Source organism: Tachypleus tridentatus, chromosome 7 (assembly GCF_004210375.1).
Source record: "Tachypleus tridentatus isolate NWPU-2018 chromosome 7, ASM421037v1, whole genome shotgun sequence".
In the NCBI taxonomy this organism is placed as follows: Eukaryota; Metazoa; Arthropoda; class Merostomata; order Xiphosura; family Limulidae; genus Tachypleus; species Tachypleus tridentatus.
Genome location: NC_134831.1, coordinates 181,980,699 through 182,001,558, shown reverse-complemented (window position 1 = coordinate 182,001,558; position 20,860 = coordinate 181,980,699). Strand labels below are relative to the sequence as shown.

Genomic DNA, 20,860 nt, shown 5'->3' with positions numbered 1-20,860 from the left:
TTCACACTCAAAGTCGTTTAACTTAGAAATAAGGTTGTCATCAGTAACATACTCAAGTATATCGAAACATGAAACAGTTTTCGTATTCTAGTAAAATAATTGTAACCTTATATTCCCCAGGACGAGGTACAATAGAAGAAATGAAATCACCGTCAAATTGAGTAACAACAGATTGTATAGCTTCACCTTGATTAACATGAGGCTCCTTCACACAGTTACATTACATCTAAACTGTCCGGCATGGCTAGGTGGTTAGGGCGCTCGACTCGTAATCTGAGGATTGCAGATTTGAATCCCAGTCATACCAAACACGCTCGCCCTTTTAGACGTGGGGACGTTATTATATTATGGTAAATCCCGCTATTTGTTGGTAAAAGAGTAGCCCAAGAGTTGGCGGTGGGTGGTGATGACTAGCTGCTTCCCCTCTACCCTTATACTGCTAAATTAGGGACGGCTAGCACAGATAATCTTCGTGTAGCTTTGCGCGAAATTAAACAAGCAAACAAAGTGTCCAGCTCGAGCATCAACAGAGGTTCTGGACATAACTAATTAGGCTCAGGAACTTCTACAGTTAGAAAAAAAAAACTCTAAATAAATACAGCTCGCAACTCGCCAAAGAACACCAAACAAACAGCGTAAAGCAATATCACAAACCTAAACAGGAGCCGATGTAAAACATGTCTGTTCAATCTAGAGACAAACGGACGAGATTAAATTTCTTTCGATTCAAGGTATTTAGATACTTGCGAAAATAAACGGCTGAGAAATAATTTTGGCGAATAAATAAAAAAATCAGCAAAGTAGGAAGAGGGTGGCAATTGTTTAACGGCTTACTGAAAATTACATAACTTTTATATAAAAAACGGGTTGGTTTGTTTTTTGGTGAATATCGCGCAAAGCTACACGAGGGCTATGTGTGCTATTCGTCCCTCATTTAGCCGTGAAAGATTGGAGGGAAGACAGTTAGTTAACACCATCACCCACTGCCAGCTCTTTTACCAACGAATAGTGAGAATGGTCGTCACATTTTAAATGTTCCTACGGTTGAAAGGTTTGTTTTGAATTTCGCACAAAGCTACTCAAGGGCTATCTATGCTAGCCGTTCCTAATTCAGCAGTGTAAGACTAGAGGGAAGGCAGCTAGTCATCACCACCCACCGCCAACTCTTGGGCTACTCTTTTACCAACGAATAGTGCGATTGACCGTCACATTATAACGCCCCCACGGCTAAAAGGGTGAGCATGTTTGGAGCGACAGGGATGCGAACCCGCGACCCTCAGATTACGAGTCGCACGCCTTAACACGCTTGGCCATGCCGGGTCCGGTTGAAAGGAAAGAACATGTTTGGTGGGATGAGGATTGGAACCTACGACCTACAGATTGTGAGTCAAGCGCCTTAACCCCCTGGTCATGCATATAAAGATAGGAAACGGGGATAAAAAAAGATTTGGTACAAAATGTAATAAAACCTTGCTCGGGTTTTTATTTTCGCATTTTTGTATGAAAACGTTAAACTCCCATCTAGGAGTCGCTGTCCGTGCTAATTGATATATAATACGAATAAAGATTTTAAAATGTTAAAAAACGAGCTTACAAAATAATAAGACAACAATTATCATTAAGAGAGTCTAATACGAAGATTTATGAAAAATTATTGATTATGCGATTATATTCATATTTTGCTACCAGATGGCGCTAGGTAACACTAATGAAAGTAGTATTTTTTCTTTACAAAGGAAAAATATCAAACAGAGATACTTGTTTATCTGTAGATTAATAAAATTTCTTAATAACTCTTCCAATAAAATCATAAACCAACTATAAGTAAGCTGAAGTTGTAGGGAAGGTCTACAAACTATGCTAAATAAATATATATCGTAATATAAACCCAAAAGGGTTTAATGTCAGTTTTAGCATTAATCTTACCTATGTTATGGATTTAAAATAGAAGGCTTAGTAATGCTGTGCTAGGATGTACAAATAGTCCAGATGATGCTACGGTTAAAAAAACAACAACAAAACAAACATATATATAATATTTATGGTTGTACCATCGAAAGCTGTCGGAGCATTAGGAAGAAATTAGGCTTAACATTCAAGAGAATATGTTTGTTTATTTGTAATTAAGCACAAAGCTACACAATGGGGTAGCTGCGCTCTGCCCACAACGTCGTCAAGAGAGTAGAGTGACAATGTTCATTACACATATTATTTTTATTACCATTCTCCACTAATTTATCTATTTACCAGAGGCGTGTAACAACAGCACTTTTGTTTTTTTTTTGTTTTGAATTTCGCGCAAAGCTACTCAAGGGCTATCTGGGCTAGCTGTCCCTAATTTTGCAGTGTAAGACTAGAGGGAAGGCAGCTAGTCATCACTACCCACCGCCAACTCTTGGGGTACTCTTTTACCAACGAATAGTGGTATTGACCGTCACATTATAACGCCCCGACGGTTGAAAGGATGAGATTGTTTGGCGCGACGGGGATGCGAACCCGCGACCCTCAGATTACGAGTCGCACGCCTTAACACGCTTGGCCATGCCGGGCCATACGTTTACGCCTGAGGCTTAATAGTTGGAGGGTAAATTACACGGCCATTTGTAACTATTTGTGCTATGTCCACCACGGGCATCGAAACCCGGTTTCTAGCGTTGTGCCAGAGTGTAAAGGAGAGCCTAGTGTTACACGCTGCTAAGGCTCTAAAATACAATTGTTATACTGCTTAGCAACATATTATCTTTTTACTTCTTTATGTTGAATGCAACTAATTAACTAATTCGATTTAATACGTATTACAATTTTTGTCACACTGTTGATGTCGATAGTTGAATTTTCTTATTTTATCAGTAAAATAATGGTAAACGAAACCATACGTAATAACTGTAATAAACAGGGGTCTCAAATTATCAAGTGAAGCGCTATTTATAAAAATTAAACATTGGTTTAATAAAAAGTTTGTTTGTTTGAAAATATTATTGTGTATTTTCCCAGTCCTCTATATCTATATAAACATAGTTTATTTTGCTACTTTCCACAAAGGTATACAAAGGGCTATCTATGCTCTGTATACCACTGGTATCGAAACCGGTTTATAATAGTATAAATCTGTAGACATACCACTGTGCCACTATGAGGTTATTTTGTGATATGGCGAAAATATTAATTTTTGCAACTATGAAAAAAAAATTGTTGGACATAGTTGATATACAATAAAGTCTGTCATAAAATAAAACACCTATTTAACAAAAATAGAACGATGTGAAACGATTACCAGGTGCATTTTATTGAGTAAAAACTACAAAATGCGCTTATAAAAATATGATAGATTATAATTTTCTGAAATTCCCGCTCATTCGACAGGAAACGGACTAATCAGCAGAAATTAGCTCTGTACTAACGATAAAAGTGATAAATCCTGCACAGCCACAACCGTATACCCAGTACTTCTATAGCGACTTGAAGAAGTTAAATCTGTCACATAGAAAACATCACAAAAAATTTTGCACTTCACTTGTTTGTCATTCGCCGATTTTTGATCAATCCGTTATTGGCCTGGCTTCCACGAAATGTTATTGTCAGACGTTACATTTTTGTGTTTTTATATTACCATTATTCTGGTCACCAGTGTACATGTGTTACAGAAAACAAAACAGGCGTACTTGTACAGCTTTGGTGTTTTATTAGGTTACCAAAGAAACGAATTCAAAGTCTACCGAAAAGTTTTAGTGGTTGAGAGTATTTTGTTGGTAATTTAATTTCTTTATCAAAACAACATGATGGAATTTTAACCTAAAATAAAAGCTGTCTCATTTTTCAAATTAACTTTGATTTTGTTATCGGTAGTTATACTCAAACCTGCTAGTTGCTATTTAAGCGCAAAACTACAGAATGGGTTTTTTGTCCGAACGTTAACATTGTAAGTCCACCCGGAAATTTATCGTGGTCCGTGGGGGAAAGGGGGGGGAGACTGAACTTAATTATTTCCCTACGTTTGGATTTGAAAAGTTGATAGAAAATATTTTGCTGGTGGATATAAAATTATTTAATGAATACTTAAGACAAAGAAAAATTTACTTCTAATTATAAAAAAACGAGTCATAAAGATTTTTTTTTCCCCAGTGGCACAGTGGCATGTCTGCGGACTAACACTGCTATAAACCGGGTTTCGATACCCGTGGTGGGCAGAGCACAGATAGATAGCCCATTGTGTAACTTTGTGCTTAATTTCAAACAAACAAATGCAAAGATTTAACAAAGAAAAAATTATATATATCTGTATAAATATAATAGTACTGTCTGTTGTATGTTCATGTAACTACTTATCTATATAAATGTAATAGTACTGTCTGTTGTATGTTCATGTAACTACTTATCTATACAAATATAATAGTGCTGATTGTTGTATGTTCATGTAACTACTTATCTATATAAATATAATAGTACTGACTGTTGTATGTTCATGTAACTACTTATCCATATAAATATAATAGTGCTGACTGTTGTATGTTCATGTAACTACTTATCTATATAAATATAATAGTACTGACTGTTGTATGTTCATGTAACTACTTATCTATATAAATATAATAGTACTGACTGTTGTATGTTCATGTAACTACTTATCTGTATAAATATAACAGTACTGTCTGTTGTATGTCCATGTAACTACTTATCTATATAAATATAATAGTACTGACTGTTGTATGTTCATGTAACTACTTCGCAGGGTGTGGATGGATCTTCACCAAAATTAGTAGGAGGTTCATAAGGTCTATAGGGGATTCAAGTTTTAAGTTTTGCGATTTAATGGGCTTTTTTTTTTAATTACATGTATTGGTTTGTTTTGAATATCGCGCAAAGCTACTCTAGGGCTATCTACGCTAGCCGTATCTAATTTAGCAGTGTAAGACTAGAGGGAAGGCAGCTAGTCATCACCATCCACCGCCAACTCTTGGGCTACTCCTTTACCAACGAATAGTAGGATAAACCGTCACATTATAACGCCTCCACGGCTGAAAGGGCGAGTATGTTCGGTGTGACGGGGATTCGAACCCGCGACCCTCAGATTACGAGTCGAGTGCCTTAACCACCTGGCCATGTCGGGCCAATTACATGTAAGGGAAGCAGCTTTCCATGTCCTAAGGTAATGTTTTTAATTAATGATAAATTTACATTCAGGGGACGGGTATTCCAGTAAGCATATTAATAGTTATTCATGAAGATTCAACAATAATCAAAATTACTTTCAGCTATTAAACAATGATAAATAAAAATCAGACAGTGGAGTTGAGTACGTTATAGTAAAACGATTCTGAATATGCAGATAAGCAAGTCATGTGAAAATCACTGCCGCTATTGAATTCCGATGGAATGGCAAGTAACAGAACTACATTTTCACATTCTTTGGCATAACGTGTGTGATATGATGATCGCATTTAAGAAGGATATGTAACAGTCCTTTTGAGTGCAAAATATTCATACAGTGATTGATAAAGACGTTTTCAGGCAGAGGATTTAAAATCTTCATCATAGGGATGTTGCTTATACCTAATGACTTTGGAAAACAAAGAAACATGGATCAATTTGGAGAAAGCGACCATTAAAAATAGACTTGCAACGAGTCGTACAAGTAGTAAAAGATTATCCACGTGTCTTAGGCAACAGTACGCAAGGATCTCCGTTTGGAATCACGGTCAACTGGTTATGGGTTCACCATGTTAAGGCACAGTCATACTTCCCGTTTAGCCGTCGCATAACTAAAGAATGAAACATGTATCCTCGCTGTGTCATATGATGTCATACTGATCAAGCTGATATACGCAGCGCCTATGGATTTCAATAAAACTGCACTGTTGCAACTGGCACTGAAAAACAGGTAGTCTTCGTAAACTAGATAGATTCTAAAACGTATTCAAAGATTTGAATGGTTTACACACGACAGCCTTACAACGGAACTTTACGCAACGGAAGTTACGAAGTGGGACTATTGTAAAGATGTATGGTTGTGAGGTAGATCATGACCGAATGTGGTGACACGAACTGTAATGACTTTGTGAGGTTCCAAAATCGTTTTAATATAACGTAAGCAACATTTATATAAAATGTATTATATTGTGATTTGAAAAAAACAACAAACAAACAACAAGACAAAATAATAAAGTTATTCATATTTATGAATAAAAAATCAAAATTAATCCTGGTTATAAGCAGTTACAGTAGATTACTTAATGGGGAATTATTGTTTAAGTGCAAAAACTGCACAATAAAGTAGCTACGCTGTCACTATACCATGGAAGAGAAAATCGAATTCTTCAATTTGTTTGTTTCGGAATTTCCCTCAAACAAAAACAAATAATCACAACGGTAGCTATATATGTTCTTAATTTTGATACGACAGATTCTACTTCTTGGATTTACTACTCTTGTATGATATAAAAGGTTGACTTGACTGTAATTTTTACAGCACACTTGTGCATAGTTTTGAAGCTGACAGAAATTGAAACTGTTTACAATAAATTATAAAATTACTCTTGATTATTCACAGTAAAAGAAGCAACCAAACGAAGGTCATATTTGTTTTGTAGGTATAAAAGTAAGATAATCGACTTAACAATGAGTGTGTGTGTGTTTCGTATTGCAAAGCCACAAAGGCTATCTGCTCAGCCCACCGAGGGGAATCGAACCCCTGATTTTAGCGTTGTAAATCCGGAGACATACTGCTGTGGGGCGGTTAACAATGACGAAAATTACAGCTAATTATAAACAGTAGTGAGGGACTGAGAGTTAACAAAGACTAAAATTACAGCTAATTATAAACAGTAGTGAGAGACTGAGAGTTAACAAAGACTAAAATTACAGCTAATTATAAACAGTAGTGAGGGACTGAGAGTTAACAACGACTAAAATTACAGTTATTATAAACAGTAGTGAAGGACTGAGAGTTAACAAAGACTAAAATTACAGCTGATTATAAACAGCAGTGAGGGACTGAGACTTAACAAAGACTAAAATTCTTTTGCTAACTGTAAACAGTAATGACGGGTGGGTGTTAGCAAGGACTAAAATTATTGGTAATTGTAGACAGTAATGAGAAAGCTGGTGTTAAAAAACTAAATTAATGGTAGGTGTAAACAATGTCCAACTATGACTCAACCGAGAACTAAATGCCAGAAGACTGTTGACAGAATATCTGTCAAAATTTACTCTACACAGCCAAAAAGTGTAAATAGTAAGTTAAAGAAAAAATACCATTCGAGTGAAATTCTTGTCCATTTAGTTTCTTTAGATCAGTCAGAGATATTTTATTAGTTCGACAATTCTGGTACAGATAGCCTACTTGGTCTGTGCCATAAAACGCCTAACCTACCCAATTGAACCCTAATGAACAGCAGGCACATAGTTACCTATATGAGGGATATCTGTGTTAACAGCCCCTAATTTTAAGTTGATAAGCTAAAGAGAAGGCAGTTGTTAACAGCACCCTTTATCATCCATTAGACTACTCTTACCAGACCAAGTGGTGGGAATGCACCGTAACTTTTATAACGCATTCATGGCTCCAAAGTGCGTAGAGCAATATATTATTATTATTTTCACAGTAAAAGGAAGAGAACTAAAATTACTCATTTCCACAGTCTGGCACGTGCCACTGGACCGAGCTAGAAGAGCTGAAGAGAAAACGAGACACACGTGTACAGGCAGACAATGCAAATACGAATATAGAAACCTTAGTACATATCTGAAATCCAAACACGAGTACAGTAATCAACTTGTTCAATTATACGAGGCATTGCTCTAGTATTTTACAGACCTATGAATTAACAAACTGCAAACTCATTAATCGTATTTCTTATAAAAATAATATTTATTATGCTTGTTTTGAATTCCATGCAAAGCTACACGAGGACGATCTGTGCAAATAGTTTCTAATTTATCAGTGTAAGACTAGAGGGAAGGCAGCTAGTCATCAACACCCATCGCTAACTGTTTGGCTACTTTTTAACCAACGAATAGTAGGATTGATCGTAACTTTATAATGCTCCCACGATTAAAAAAAGCGAGCATGTTTAGTGTGACGGGAATTCGAACCCGAGACTGTCAGAATGCGAGTGGAGCGCCCCTAACCACCTGTCTATGCTGGGGGCCGTAATAAACATAACAATTATTAATAAGTTTTTAAAGTTACCTCTTCTGCTAACTCTTACAAGAGGATCTGTCAAACATAACCTCTGAAAGAGCAGCTGTAATTTGCATGCATTTTGTCCGTTAGGTCATTTGTGTCGACTTCTTACGTTTCCTTAGTTTTGTTGTTTTTGACATGATATATCCAATAACCTACTTTCTTCATCACAGCAATATATCAGATCTTATTATGATTTCAAAATATATCCCATAGTTTATCAACTTTCTTAACCATTGGTCACTTAATAGACAGTTGCTCATTTGATTGATGACTGCAAATGGCCATCTTTGACCATTGATTGGTTTCCTCAATCGATATAACCCCTTATTAATACGGTACAAGCGTATAGCTTTTGTTTGTTTGTTGCTAAGCAGAAACATACGCAATGGACTATCTGTGCTGTGCCCATCACAGGTATTGAAACTCTGTGTGTAGCGCTACAAGCCTGTAGACTTGCCGCTAAGCCACCTACAGCGTTATACCTACGAGGCTCGTTCGTCCTCCAGTGGCACAGCGGTATATCTGCGGACCCACACCGCTAAACCCCGGGTTTCGATACCCGTGGTAAGTAGAGTACAGATAGTCCATTGTGTAGCTTTGTGCTTAATTCTGAACAAACAAGCGAGGCTTGTTTTAGAACGAAGCCACATTTGGGTATCCGCTGTGTTCACTGAGGGAAACTGAACCCCGAATTTTGGCGTTGTAAGTCCGTCAACGTTTATCTGTTCCATTAGGGTACTCTTTACTCACGTAGTATACGTTTGAAAATATTCGACTGAATATCCAAACATGATGTGTTACAAATTTAAGGTTCAACATGGCCAGGTGGTTAGAGCGTTCAACACGTAATCTGAGTTCTAATTCTCGTCACATCAAACATGCTTGCCCTATTAGCCGTGGGAGCGTTCAAATGTTATGGTCAATCCGACTATTCGTTGGTAAAAGAGTAGCCCAAGAGTTGGTGGTGGTGGGTGGTGATGACCAGCTACCTTTCCTCTAGTCTTACACTGCTAAATTAGGGACGGCTAGCACAGATAGCCCTCGGGTAGCTTTGTGCGAAATTCAAAAAACAAACAAACGGTTACTTTAGTAGACACGTGAAATAGTATCAAATAAACATATATTTCAAATAAATGTGTGTGCCTTTCTTTGTAGCAAAACCACCTCGAGCTATTTGCTGTGTCTACCGAGCGAAATCTAACTACTGATTTTGGCGTTGTAAATCCGAAGACTTACTGCTGTCCCAGCGGGGGACATTTAAAGTAAAATACCTGAAGATGATCTAAGAAAGTCAAAACATTGTTCTGTACTTTATTTTAATCAAAGTTTTAATACCCATACCAGCCATCTTGAGATTATATTTTTACTTCAAGTGGGTTTCTTGTCATTACGAATAGATTGAACAATTACCAAGTTTTTGTTATATTTGAAATATTCTATTTAAAGAAGGATGAGGTTTCGAGCCACCGTTCGTTCTACAGCTAACAACAAAAGCGCATGCGCAGAGTTCAAGGATCTCGAGTGCGTAGCATTTGGAATGTTAAACGTGAAATTTCTATGCAAAATTACATCTATTATCTAAAAATTACAAATCACGAAGAGACAAAACAGATTGCAATTAAATTTTCAACCAGAAATGGAAAAATGAAAATCTACATAAAAGAAAAGCTTTCATTTAAATTGGATGGTTGTAGGGTTCCCAGATTGTAGATAAATTATCTTTTCCAGTCGTTTTACTTTGTGAATGTCTTCTGGATGTGCACTGTTTCTCACACTGATGGTTTATCAAATCTGTCTGTAACACATTTTTATAGAGTTCAAACAAATCAAATGTTAGGACTTAAACCCATTTCTGTCTTGTTCTCTCTCGCTGTGTATCTATCTTTCTAATATATGTTTTTTTTCTTATAGCAAAGTCACGTCGAGCTACGGAGCCCACCGAAGGGAATCAAACCCCTAATTTTAGCGTTGTAAATCTGTAGACTTGTCGCTGTACTGGCGGAGTGACTATATACATGTTTGTTAACTCTCAAGTAACTCACCTCTTTTATCTTGCATTACATTGAGTAATGGGATCAATGTCGATTTACAGTGGTAATTCTAGGGTTAAACACTATCTTTTATATGGTTCTAATTCTTAGTTATAATCCATTCACATTACCAAAATCTCTAAAGGAATAAGTTTGAGTTTCAGTATTCTTTTTAAACTGAACTAACTTATAACAGTTTATGGTAACTGACGCCAAATACCTGACCAGATATTTTACACAAACTTATGACAGTTTATGGTCACTGACGCCATACACTTGGTCAGATTTTTTACGTAAACTTACTTATGACAGTTTATGGCCACTGAAGCCAAATACTTGGCAAATTAGAATGCAATATATGACGCTTATATCATGTGGAACATATCTGATATATTTTACAAATACCTTAAGATTTATAATGTTGAGAAAATGTTGCTGTTTTCTTTTTTTATAATTCAAAAATCACACGAACGGTTACTTTGTATTCTGATGAAAAGCCGAAATTACGGGAATCTTAGTTTCACAAATCGTGCTATTGATTAACTAGTGACGGCAAGAATCTAACTTGAAAAATGTATACGTACTTTCTGATTTTGTCGGCACCGGAATTACAGTAAAAATAACTCAAGAAAAATTTTAGACGAGTAAAAATAGATTGTCGGTTGTACTATGAATAATAACAACAAGAAATAAAAACCTTTGATATCTAGAATGGGCGTGAGTTATACTTCAGAGAAATTTAAACAAACATTTCGTGGTAACTTATCCCTATCACCAGGGTATATAAGCTTAGAAAAGAGCCACTCCACACAGCCAGATACTGCACTGGAAACTTAGAAAGTTGTCTGTGGTGGTGCAACGGTCAGGCCTGAATTAACAAGAATGACTATCCAGGAGAAGCAGAATAAGATACTGACTTTGTTGGAACACTTGAACAGCTTGTCCAAACACCAGTTGCCAGTGGACGAGAGAGACCCAAGGCTAAAAGATGTTGGTCATCTGCATCGTGGCGAGCTGTTCTCGCTTTTCCACATGGAACACCTGACTGAAGCCACTCATTTGTACGAGACGTTGTACAGTAAGTACATTTTTGCGAAGCCTTCTATACTAGTTACTAAGATATCTTATTCTAAGCCTGTGACAGTTAAGTTACTTTGCATTGTATCCTGTGTCTCAACTTTCCTGTATATACAAGTACAAGAAACAATATCACCAGAAACAAGCGTATAAAACATTTATGTAAATTGAAACATAAATCATTCAAAAATATTACATCTAAAATTCGAGGTTCGATCGCTGCAGTGATCACAGCGCGGATAGTCCATCATGGACGAATATTCTGTGTTTAAAATATCAGTTCTGTTATTCGATTTATAACTTGATATACTGAGTTAACTGTCAACCTCTGCAGTAAGCTTACGGAATTACAACGCTAAAATCCGTGGTTCGATTTCCATTACGGACAAAACAGATAGCCCAATGTGGATTTGTTCTAAAAATAACAAAAACAAACAAATAAACACTGAATTACTACAGTAACCTGTATAATTAATTTATATTTTAAACAGTTTGTTGATTGAAAAATACACAATTATAAATCGTTTGCATCAATGCTACATGTTACTGAACTTCCTATATAAATGCAGAATCACTGTTTGATTAAGAGACATTAAATACTATACACATTATACGCTTAACAACACATTTGATCTCGTAACACTCCACATGTGCTTGAATAGTTACTTCTTTCATATTCAAGTAGGTCTGGCATGGCCAAGTGGTTTGGCAGCTCAACTCGCAATTTGAGGTTCAGTTTGTTTTGAAGGGTTATCTGCGCTAGCCGTACCTAATTTAGCAGTGTAAGACTACAGGGAAGGCAGCTAGTCGTCACCACCCATCGCCAACTCTTGGGTAACTCTTTTGTCAACAAATAGTGGGATTCACCGTAACATTATAACGCCCCCACGGCTGAGAGGGAGAATATGTTTGGTGTAACAGGGATTCGAACTCGCGACTCTCGGATTACGAGTCGAGTGCCTTAACCACCTGGCCATGCCAGGCCAATTTTAGAGCCACGGATTCGAATCCCCGTCTTACCAAAATGTAGACCCTTTCAGCCCCGGGGCCGTTATAATGTTACGATTAATCCCATTTTTCGTTTGTAAAAGAGTAGACCATTAATTGACTGTGGGTGGCGATGTCTATTTGCCTTCCCTCCACTCTGACATTGCTAAATTAGGGAAGGCTAGCGCAGATAGCCCTCGTGTAGTTTTGCGCGAAATTCAGACCACGCAGTTGCAGCATCTACTTTCACAATTGTCTCTAACTCGTCATTCAAAAAAATGTATCTCACTTTCTAGTCACATCTCATAGCAATGAAAAGGGTGCAACCCTCTAATAGTCATCAAAGTCTTTTACTGGATTGACATGACACACTTATTTTCACAAGTGTCAGAAATTCACATTTGTCCTACCTTAAAGATTGGAATTAAAGTTTCTTGGCAGTCGATATTTCCTTAAACTTTTGTTACTATTTGATGACATTACATTCTTTATCATTCATTTTCTGTGCATCCAATGGTCTACAGTTATCAAACACTGAATATATACGACTTATTTTAACAAACAACATAAAAAACGAGCATATTTAATCTTCTGCGAGATGAGTTAAGATTTTATTACCTTGGAGAAGAAGAGACAAACACTAATTTGTGGTCTAACCTCTTAAAAACACATCTAAGGTTAGTTAAAAATTCAGACAAAACACCCTCTCTTGGTGAATCACGTAGTTTCATAGCTTTCACGCGATGATATTGGAGATGGACATTACTTACCCAAATGTAAAAATTTCATTTCAGATGCTGAAAACTTCGACGACTTTATCCATCTTTGCGAGCAAGCAAAAGATGTAGTGAACGAAGGAATGTTCGCATACGCCATTTCGGTAGCCGTTCTCCACCGAAACGATTGTAAAGGTCTGGCTTTACCTCCGATTCAGGAAATCTTCCCGGACAGGTTCATCCCAGCTGAAACAATCATGGAGGCCATTAAGAATGACCACAACCGTCACGACCACGTGAGTGTGATTTATTTTCAGATCGTTCTACACCTGTCTGGATCTATACTGACGTTAACAAACCTGAAACTACGTTTTTAACCATAGTAACCACACTGATGTTAACAAACCTGAAACTAAGTTTTACCATAGTAACCATACTGACGTTAACAAACGTGAAACTAAGTTTTTACCATAGTAACCACACTAACTACATTTTATTTTAAACCACATCAGTTATACTGATCAAACGAAATTGAAAAAAGTTAATACCTGGTGTTTTGTTTTCTTTTTCCATTTTATACTGATGTTTGAAAAGCTTTGTTGTTTACTAAACATTAATGTACATTAGAATCCGTTTTTTTTATTTGCTCTATTGGAAATACAGTTTGAAATTACCACATCAAATAAGGAACTTACTGTTTTTTTCAACGTTTGCATCTAATAGGAGCTAATTTCTTAATAACAATACAGTTATCATCCATCTACATAACAGCATTCGTTTGACGCGAATATTTATTAATTATTATCCACTAGGAGCTATTGCTTAACACATTCGCAAAATAAATAATTAAACACAGTAAGTCAATTATAAATAAAATTAAGCATTCGAGACGTGTCAGTTAAGCATTCGAGACGTGTCAATTAAGCAATCGAGACGTGCCAATTAAGCATTCGAGATGTGTCAACGAGCAGTCACAGTGTCTCAAACTCATATGCCACAAGAGAAATTTGGCTTTCTAATATAATTGTCTGTGACCCACCAGTGTGTCATCTTGTCCATAACTAAAAGTTAGTTGTTGTTACCAGTGGAGTACATGGTAGCGAACGTATTCATAGGAATACTTATCAATCATAATCCAATAAAGGCTTTTCTGTGATGAGAATACTTTTCATCCAACAAATTGAGAATAGATCACACTATTTAACATAACTTTTAGTATTAATATTTTACATTAATCTTTGTTTTTTCGATAATCAATAGGAAGTCCTGACAGTTGAGGCTCACGATACTGGAAACATCCTAAATCCGGAGCAGCATCTGGCTTACTTCCGGGAGGATATCGAAACCAACGCACACCACTGGCATTGGCACATTGTTTATCCAGCCACCTGGAACTCGAAAGTGATGCATAAAGTAAAGGACAGAAAAGGAGAACTGTTTTTCTACATGCATCAGCAAATGTGCGCCAGGTAGGAATTGGACAGCCAGCATTACCTTGGTAACTCTTACTAACCCAATCAGCTGGTCTTCCAGTGGCACAGTGGAAAGCTTATTGACTTACAATGCTAAAATATGGGGTTTGAATCTCCTCGGTGAACACATCAGCTAGTCCAATGTGGCTTTGTTCTGAAACAAACAAGTAAATAAACAGTCCAATCACCTGTACTGCTATATTACAGTACGAGTAACCAACATATTCAGTGTCTATTGACATAGTATTAGTTAAGTAGGGACAGCTACATACAAAAAATGGGATGGGGTATTTGTTAAAAACAAATATTTTTGTGTGTGTGATAAACCTTCTTACTTATTCAGTAAAATTAGTGATTCTTATATCAAAAAAAAAACCTCGAAAATAATTAACATTTCCAACTTCATTATCAGATACTGAATTATGTTCACATGATAACGATAAACATATTTACCTTCATCATAAGTAAAACACTCACTAACCATCAATCAAGTGAACAGGACATAATATAATTAAAAGATAGCATTAAACAACACGTATTGGAAAATTTTAGGGGGTTTTGATTTTCTTTCTACAAATGAAATTTTAGGAGGGTATTCAACCAGGAATATTGAATGAGCGCCATTTACCTGTTTGTAGCTGGCATTTTGTATAATAAGCTTACGTCTTTTTAAAGTTAGATGAAGCCCTTTGTAAACAGTTCCTAAAGGATAGCTGCTGGCATTCTATACATTCGTCGGCATTGAACATCTAGCCAATAACTTAATTACTTTTCGCGTTCATTAAAGCTTTCAACACGTATTAGCAATCACCACAACTCCAAAAAACGGTAAACTTTTATGTCAATACAGTTAGAAGTTCTGCTTTAACTGCCGAAATTTGGCGAAGTATTTGAAGGCAATGGATTAAATATTCGTGTAAAAAATTCGCGTGAAGAAATTTTGGAAAAAATCCATCTGTACTTCACGTAATTCGTATCATACTTAGCAAATGGTTTTATTTGCCTTGTCTGTCTCAATAAGACAGTATCTAATTTCATGTGAGCGATTTTGCGATTATTTTAGGTACGACTGCGAGCGACTTTCAGTTGGACTTCAACGAATGTTACCGTTCCAAAATTTTGAAGAGGAACTCGAAGGATACTCCGCCCATCTGACTTCCCTGGTCAGTGGACTGAACTACGCTAGCCGTCCGGAAGGTATGCGTCTTCACGACTTGAAGGGGGTGGTCAACCTTCACGAGATGGAACGATGGCGAGAGAGAATTATGGATGCTATCGAAAGAGGGTTGGTTTACGATGACGGTAATCACGAGCACAAGCTGGAAGAACCTCATGGTATTGACATGCTGGGCGCCATTATCGAAGCCAGTCATGACTCCGTGAAACACGACTTTTATGGTAGCATTCATAACTGGGGTCACGTGATGTTTGCCCGCCTACACGATCCCGACGGTCGTTATCACGTGAGTGAAAGATGAAAGTGTTTATATTTTTCTAACTTTTATTAAGATTCTAAAAACCAAACAAATCGTATGTCTAGAAAAAGTTTAATTTATAAAGAAGATCAAATAAGCACCTGAAAAGAGACAGAGAGAAAAATAAGACAAACTTGTATACGTTCTTAACATGATAAAAATTTAGTATGAAATACTTATAAAATATTGAACGTTTTAGTTAAAACGTTGCTACTGGTTTCGAAAACTCCAACTGCAAGTTATAGCCAAAGAATGTAAGTAGAACATGCCCTCTGACGTGGAAATAAGAGATCAATTTCAATAAAATGGACAAATACCTCTTAGATACCATTCATTCATGTTTATCTTGTGGAGAAGAAAGTTTAAGAGATTTATATTCACCTTTATATATTAGCGATGATTTGAAAATTTTAAATCGAGTAAGTGACGTGGGTTAGCTAATTGGTTCTTGGTTCTTTAATACAACAGGACAACCCAGGTGTAATGAGTGACACCGCCACGTCTCTCAGGGACCCCATCTTTTATCGATTCCACAGGTACATCGACAACATGTTCCAGACGTACAAAGGTACTCTTCACTCCTATGAACATCACCAGGTAAGGTGTTTGAGTCCCAACACAAGAGGTGCCCAAACTATACTATATCAACAACATCTGAAAATTAACTTAAAATAACATACCTTTACTAGTCTTTATTTTAGTTAATAAAAATTCAAACGGCTACAACAAAAGAAATAAAAACAGAACGCTAAAATAACGACTAAAACTACAAACAAGGCTTAAAGTAATATTTAAAGCTATTGTTTCTATTCGAAAAGCATTTTTCAGTATCCCTTCCCCAGTTACTATTGCAAAGCTAATCAGATGAACATTTTCGGTAACAAAAATAAAAACAACAGCAGAAAGAGAGAGAGCTAAAAAAACAGTATTGGTCATCGGTTTGTTTGATATTTTCACATCCAGTGTACACTGAGTCAAAAGTCCAAAATTGAGCCACATCTATTGAAGACGTTACGCATACAAAACAAACAGATAGGAATATTCAATGTTTAATTCCGTTTTACGATCAGACAGAGTAAGTTTCCTATCACAACATCATAAAACGAGGCGATGTTCTCTGATATATTTTCATTATTCTTTACATTAAAATGTCACACAGCTGACAAGATATGTTTGATGACAAGTTTGGATTCCGTGACTCGTACATTATGAGACAAAATTAAACAACAGTGTATATATATCAAAACATCCTGGAAAAAATTGCTTGGAATAAAATGGAAAAACAATTAAACTGTAAAACAGTTTGCATTCCAGAATATTTTGGTATCCTAACGTAACTATGAAGTTTTGTGTTACAGTTTCTTCAGAAGCATACATTTATGAGAGTGATATTAATACACTAAGGACGGATGTGATATAATAACCTCACTTAATATTTGGAAATAGTTCTAACACCATCACTTTTCATACAAAGTGAGTGTGTGTAGGGAACATATTTTTTATTTGTATGTCGTTTCTACTGACGTTCTTTCTTAGACAAGTAACATCAGAAATAATTTTACCTATTATTTACGTCTTAACTAAGAAAGGTTCCTCCCAGTGAATAAGAAATATGAAATAAATGAAGAGTATTAAAAAAAGGAAATAATAAATATAGTTGTTCTGTTTTATTTTTTTATATTAGTTGACTTTCAGCGGTGTTCAAATTGATAACGTTACAGTCAAAGCTAAACAACCTAACGTTATTAATACGTACACGACCGAAGCAGAACTGGAACTATCTCACGGTATCGACATGAAAGGACCGGCCAAGGTTTGTTAAGTTTTATGTTTTATAATGATGTCTAATTTAGTCTAAAAATAACACTTCTGAAAATTACTTTTCTTCAGTTTACAGTTACAGATATTTGATAAGTAGATATTGTTATTTATTCATTTATTTATCAGTCAACGATTTATAGTATAGACAGAACTCCAAATTTTCGAAACAGCTATATTCTATATATAATAGTTAATCTTTGTGTTTTTCAGGTGTCTAATGTTCTGTTGCTATTAACATTTTTATACACAAATATTTCTAAGCAGCAAGACTCTAATCAAAACAGTTCTTTAAGATAAGTAATTGTACTGGCTTAAATACTTATTTTTTAAATAATTTGTCAGTTTTTCGGGTACGCCTACATTGCTTCAGATAATTACATTAATTCAGTGTCAGCCTAAGCAATTTAGTAGGCCTACGATCATTTATGTGTCGCAAGTCATGGTGACTCGAACCTGATAATTTGTAGTCGTAATCCAAAACCCCTAATGATTCGAAATAATAACTATATATATAAATATGATACACTACTATAAGAGAAGCTTCACGAAACTACTTATCGTTATAAACAGGTTAAGTATCATCATCTGGATCACGATAAATTTGACTACAGTATTAGCGTAAACAATACCTCAGGCTTAGCGAAGAACGCTACCTTCCGAATTTTCTTGGGACCAAAATATGATGAACTTGGAAATCTACTTACACCTGAACAACAGCGCCGTTTCTTTATTGAACTGGACAAGTTCCATCGTGAAGGTTTGCCATACACTATTCATAAAATATAATCTTACCTTGAATTATATATATATAGTTATTTAACGTCTTAAACAAAACACAAGTGACATTTGACTTTGATAATATGATTATGGTGGCATTTTACTGTCCTTACACTTTAGCCGCATGCCTGTATGATAGAGTAAGATACAAACATTATTATCAAATTTTTCCCAAGTTAAATTAATTTATTTTTAATCAGTGTTTGACCTTCGTATGAGATAGTCTCTGATTTCATTATTTTTCTTGTATTAAATCAGATTTGTTAGTTTCTGAAAATTTCCTTGTTTAACGTGACGAACTAGAGAAACTTCAGGTATTTTTTTTAAAAGATTCAGTATTTACATAATTATCTGTAGCGTCAGAGGATTAATCTAGAGTTAAGTGGGTATATGTAGTCAAGGCATTCTGGCAGTTGCCCCCTAGTGGCACAGCAGTATGTTTACGGACTCAGACAGCTAAAACCGGGTTTCGATACCCATGGTGGGCAGAACATAGATAGTCCATTGTGTAGCTTTGTGTTTAATCCAAATGCATAATTCTGGCAGTTGAATTTGACATTATTCACTTTTTAAAACATCTAATTTAAACATAGTGATAGCCCTTCGCTTGACCTGGTCACTTTATCTTTCTTTAGTGATCAGTTTTATAATGTAGTAGTCAATTGAGTTCTGTATTTTGTGGATGATTTCCTTACATACCCTAAAATATCTTGTTTGAACAGTAGAGGATCAATTAGATGTATGTAGCTTTGACTAAAAGTAGCCTTTCATACTTACTGACATTATACTGACAGTGCCTACTGGCAAGTCCGTTATCACCAGGAGTTCCACGGATTCGAGTGTCACCATTTCTCACGTGCCGACTTTCGAAGAGCTGAGGAACGGGAAAGGAGTCAACGTAAACAACAGTGAATTTTGCAGTTGTGGTTGGCCCCAACACATGTTGATCCCACGTGGAAACCACCTGGGCATGGAATTCCAACTGTTTGTCATGCTCACCGATTGGGAACAGGATCAAGTTAGTATCACATATTTCATCACTTTCTCTTAATTTTTATATGCTCTGGATATTACATCATCTTCTATGTATAACTGTTAACTATCTATATGCCTTTAACTTACATCAGTCGTGTTTTCTTCATCTGTTTAGATATATCAAAAGATTACATCAGTAGCGAGTAAAACTATTTAAAGAGATAACTTTTCAAACGAGACATTTTAAATGTAATATATGGTATTATGGTTTAGTGTTCTTTTCTTAATTTGTAACGCCAATTTGATTTTATAAGGTATTAGAACTGCGTATTTGAGGGACACTCACACAAATATTCAAGAATTTGAAACTTCAAACACTGGTTTTAGTATTCATTTAAAATAAATATCAGTGCTTTACTGTTTAAAAAAACAGTTTTTAAGGTGGACGAAGCTATAATAATAATAATTAACTATTACAATTACACTGACCCAAACACAACCTAATAATGTAATAATTCAGTCTCTAGTTACATAATATAAATGTATATTGTATAAACCTACATCGTTGTTATATGCCAGAAATAATTATTACAATATTAATTATTTTATTAAACCGGGTAAATATTATTTTAATCTTGGTTTCTGTTTTTATCACCAGGCTGGCAAAGATTTGGAACATCTTACTTGCGCAGATGCTGTCAGCTACTGTGGAGCCAGAGACCACCTGTACCCTGATAAAAAACCTATGGGCTTCCCCTTCGACCGTCCAATCAAAGCTCATACTGTCGAAGAGTTCCTGACTCCAAATATGTCTTTGACTGACATTAAGATCCAGTACAAAGGAAACATTTAAGAAAAAAATCTTACAGCGTTCAACTATTGTCCAAACGTTTACCATGCATACCTAGATGTTCATGTATTAATAACTAACTATAGTATTTTAGTGGTACACGACAGGTAAAGATTTGGAACATGTGAAAGATATATTGTAATGATGTATGGGCTATTCGTATCTCTCTGTTAGAAACAATATGACAAATAAAAACCACATTCAAATGATTTCCTCTCTCATTACGTCTCTTTGTATTTCAATTATACAAACATTCTTGAGAACCCAAATTATATAAACAAATGCGAGATATTTTGTTTTTCCTGAATCGATTTTTTGGTTTTTTTTAACCACTAAACAAAAATGTTTGAACTTTAAAAAATCATGTTTTCAGAACTTCGGCTGAATTCAAGTGGATTACTTAACTTGTAGAATATAGATAACGCCTTATGAAACTAAAAGCGAATATCGAGCCAATAAAGATACATTTTGAAGATATAAGTCGTTCTTTCGATG

At 35.7% G+C, this 20,860-nt stretch overlaps 1 protein-coding gene across 1 annotated transcript in view; it reads left to right on the top strand.

Annotated features, from left to right (window-relative positions):
• LOC143257887 (uncharacterized) overlaps nt 1-20,586 on the top strand; it is a 38,408-nt gene extending 17,822 nt beyond the window's left edge. Inside the window, exons 12-20 of the mRNA XM_076516911.1 lie at nt 11,053-11,293; nt 13,074-13,291; nt 14,256-14,464; nt 15,531-15,930; nt 16,411-16,539; nt 17,627-17,755; nt 18,334-18,520; nt 19,335-19,558; nt 20,174-20,586. Of these exons, the coding sequence (XP_076373026.1) occupies nt 11,053-11,293; nt 13,074-13,291; nt 14,256-14,464; nt 15,531-15,930; nt 16,411-16,539; nt 17,627-17,755; nt 18,334-18,520; nt 19,335-19,558; nt 20,174-20,368 (1,932 nt within the window). The 3' untranslated portion in view covers nt 20,369-20,586. The remainder of the gene's footprint in view (nt 1-11,052; nt 11,294-13,073; nt 13,292-14,255; nt 14,465-15,530; nt 15,931-16,410; nt 16,540-17,626; nt 17,756-18,333; nt 18,521-19,334; nt 19,559-20,173) is intronic.
• Nucleotides 20,587-20,860: the final 274 nt, after the last annotated feature.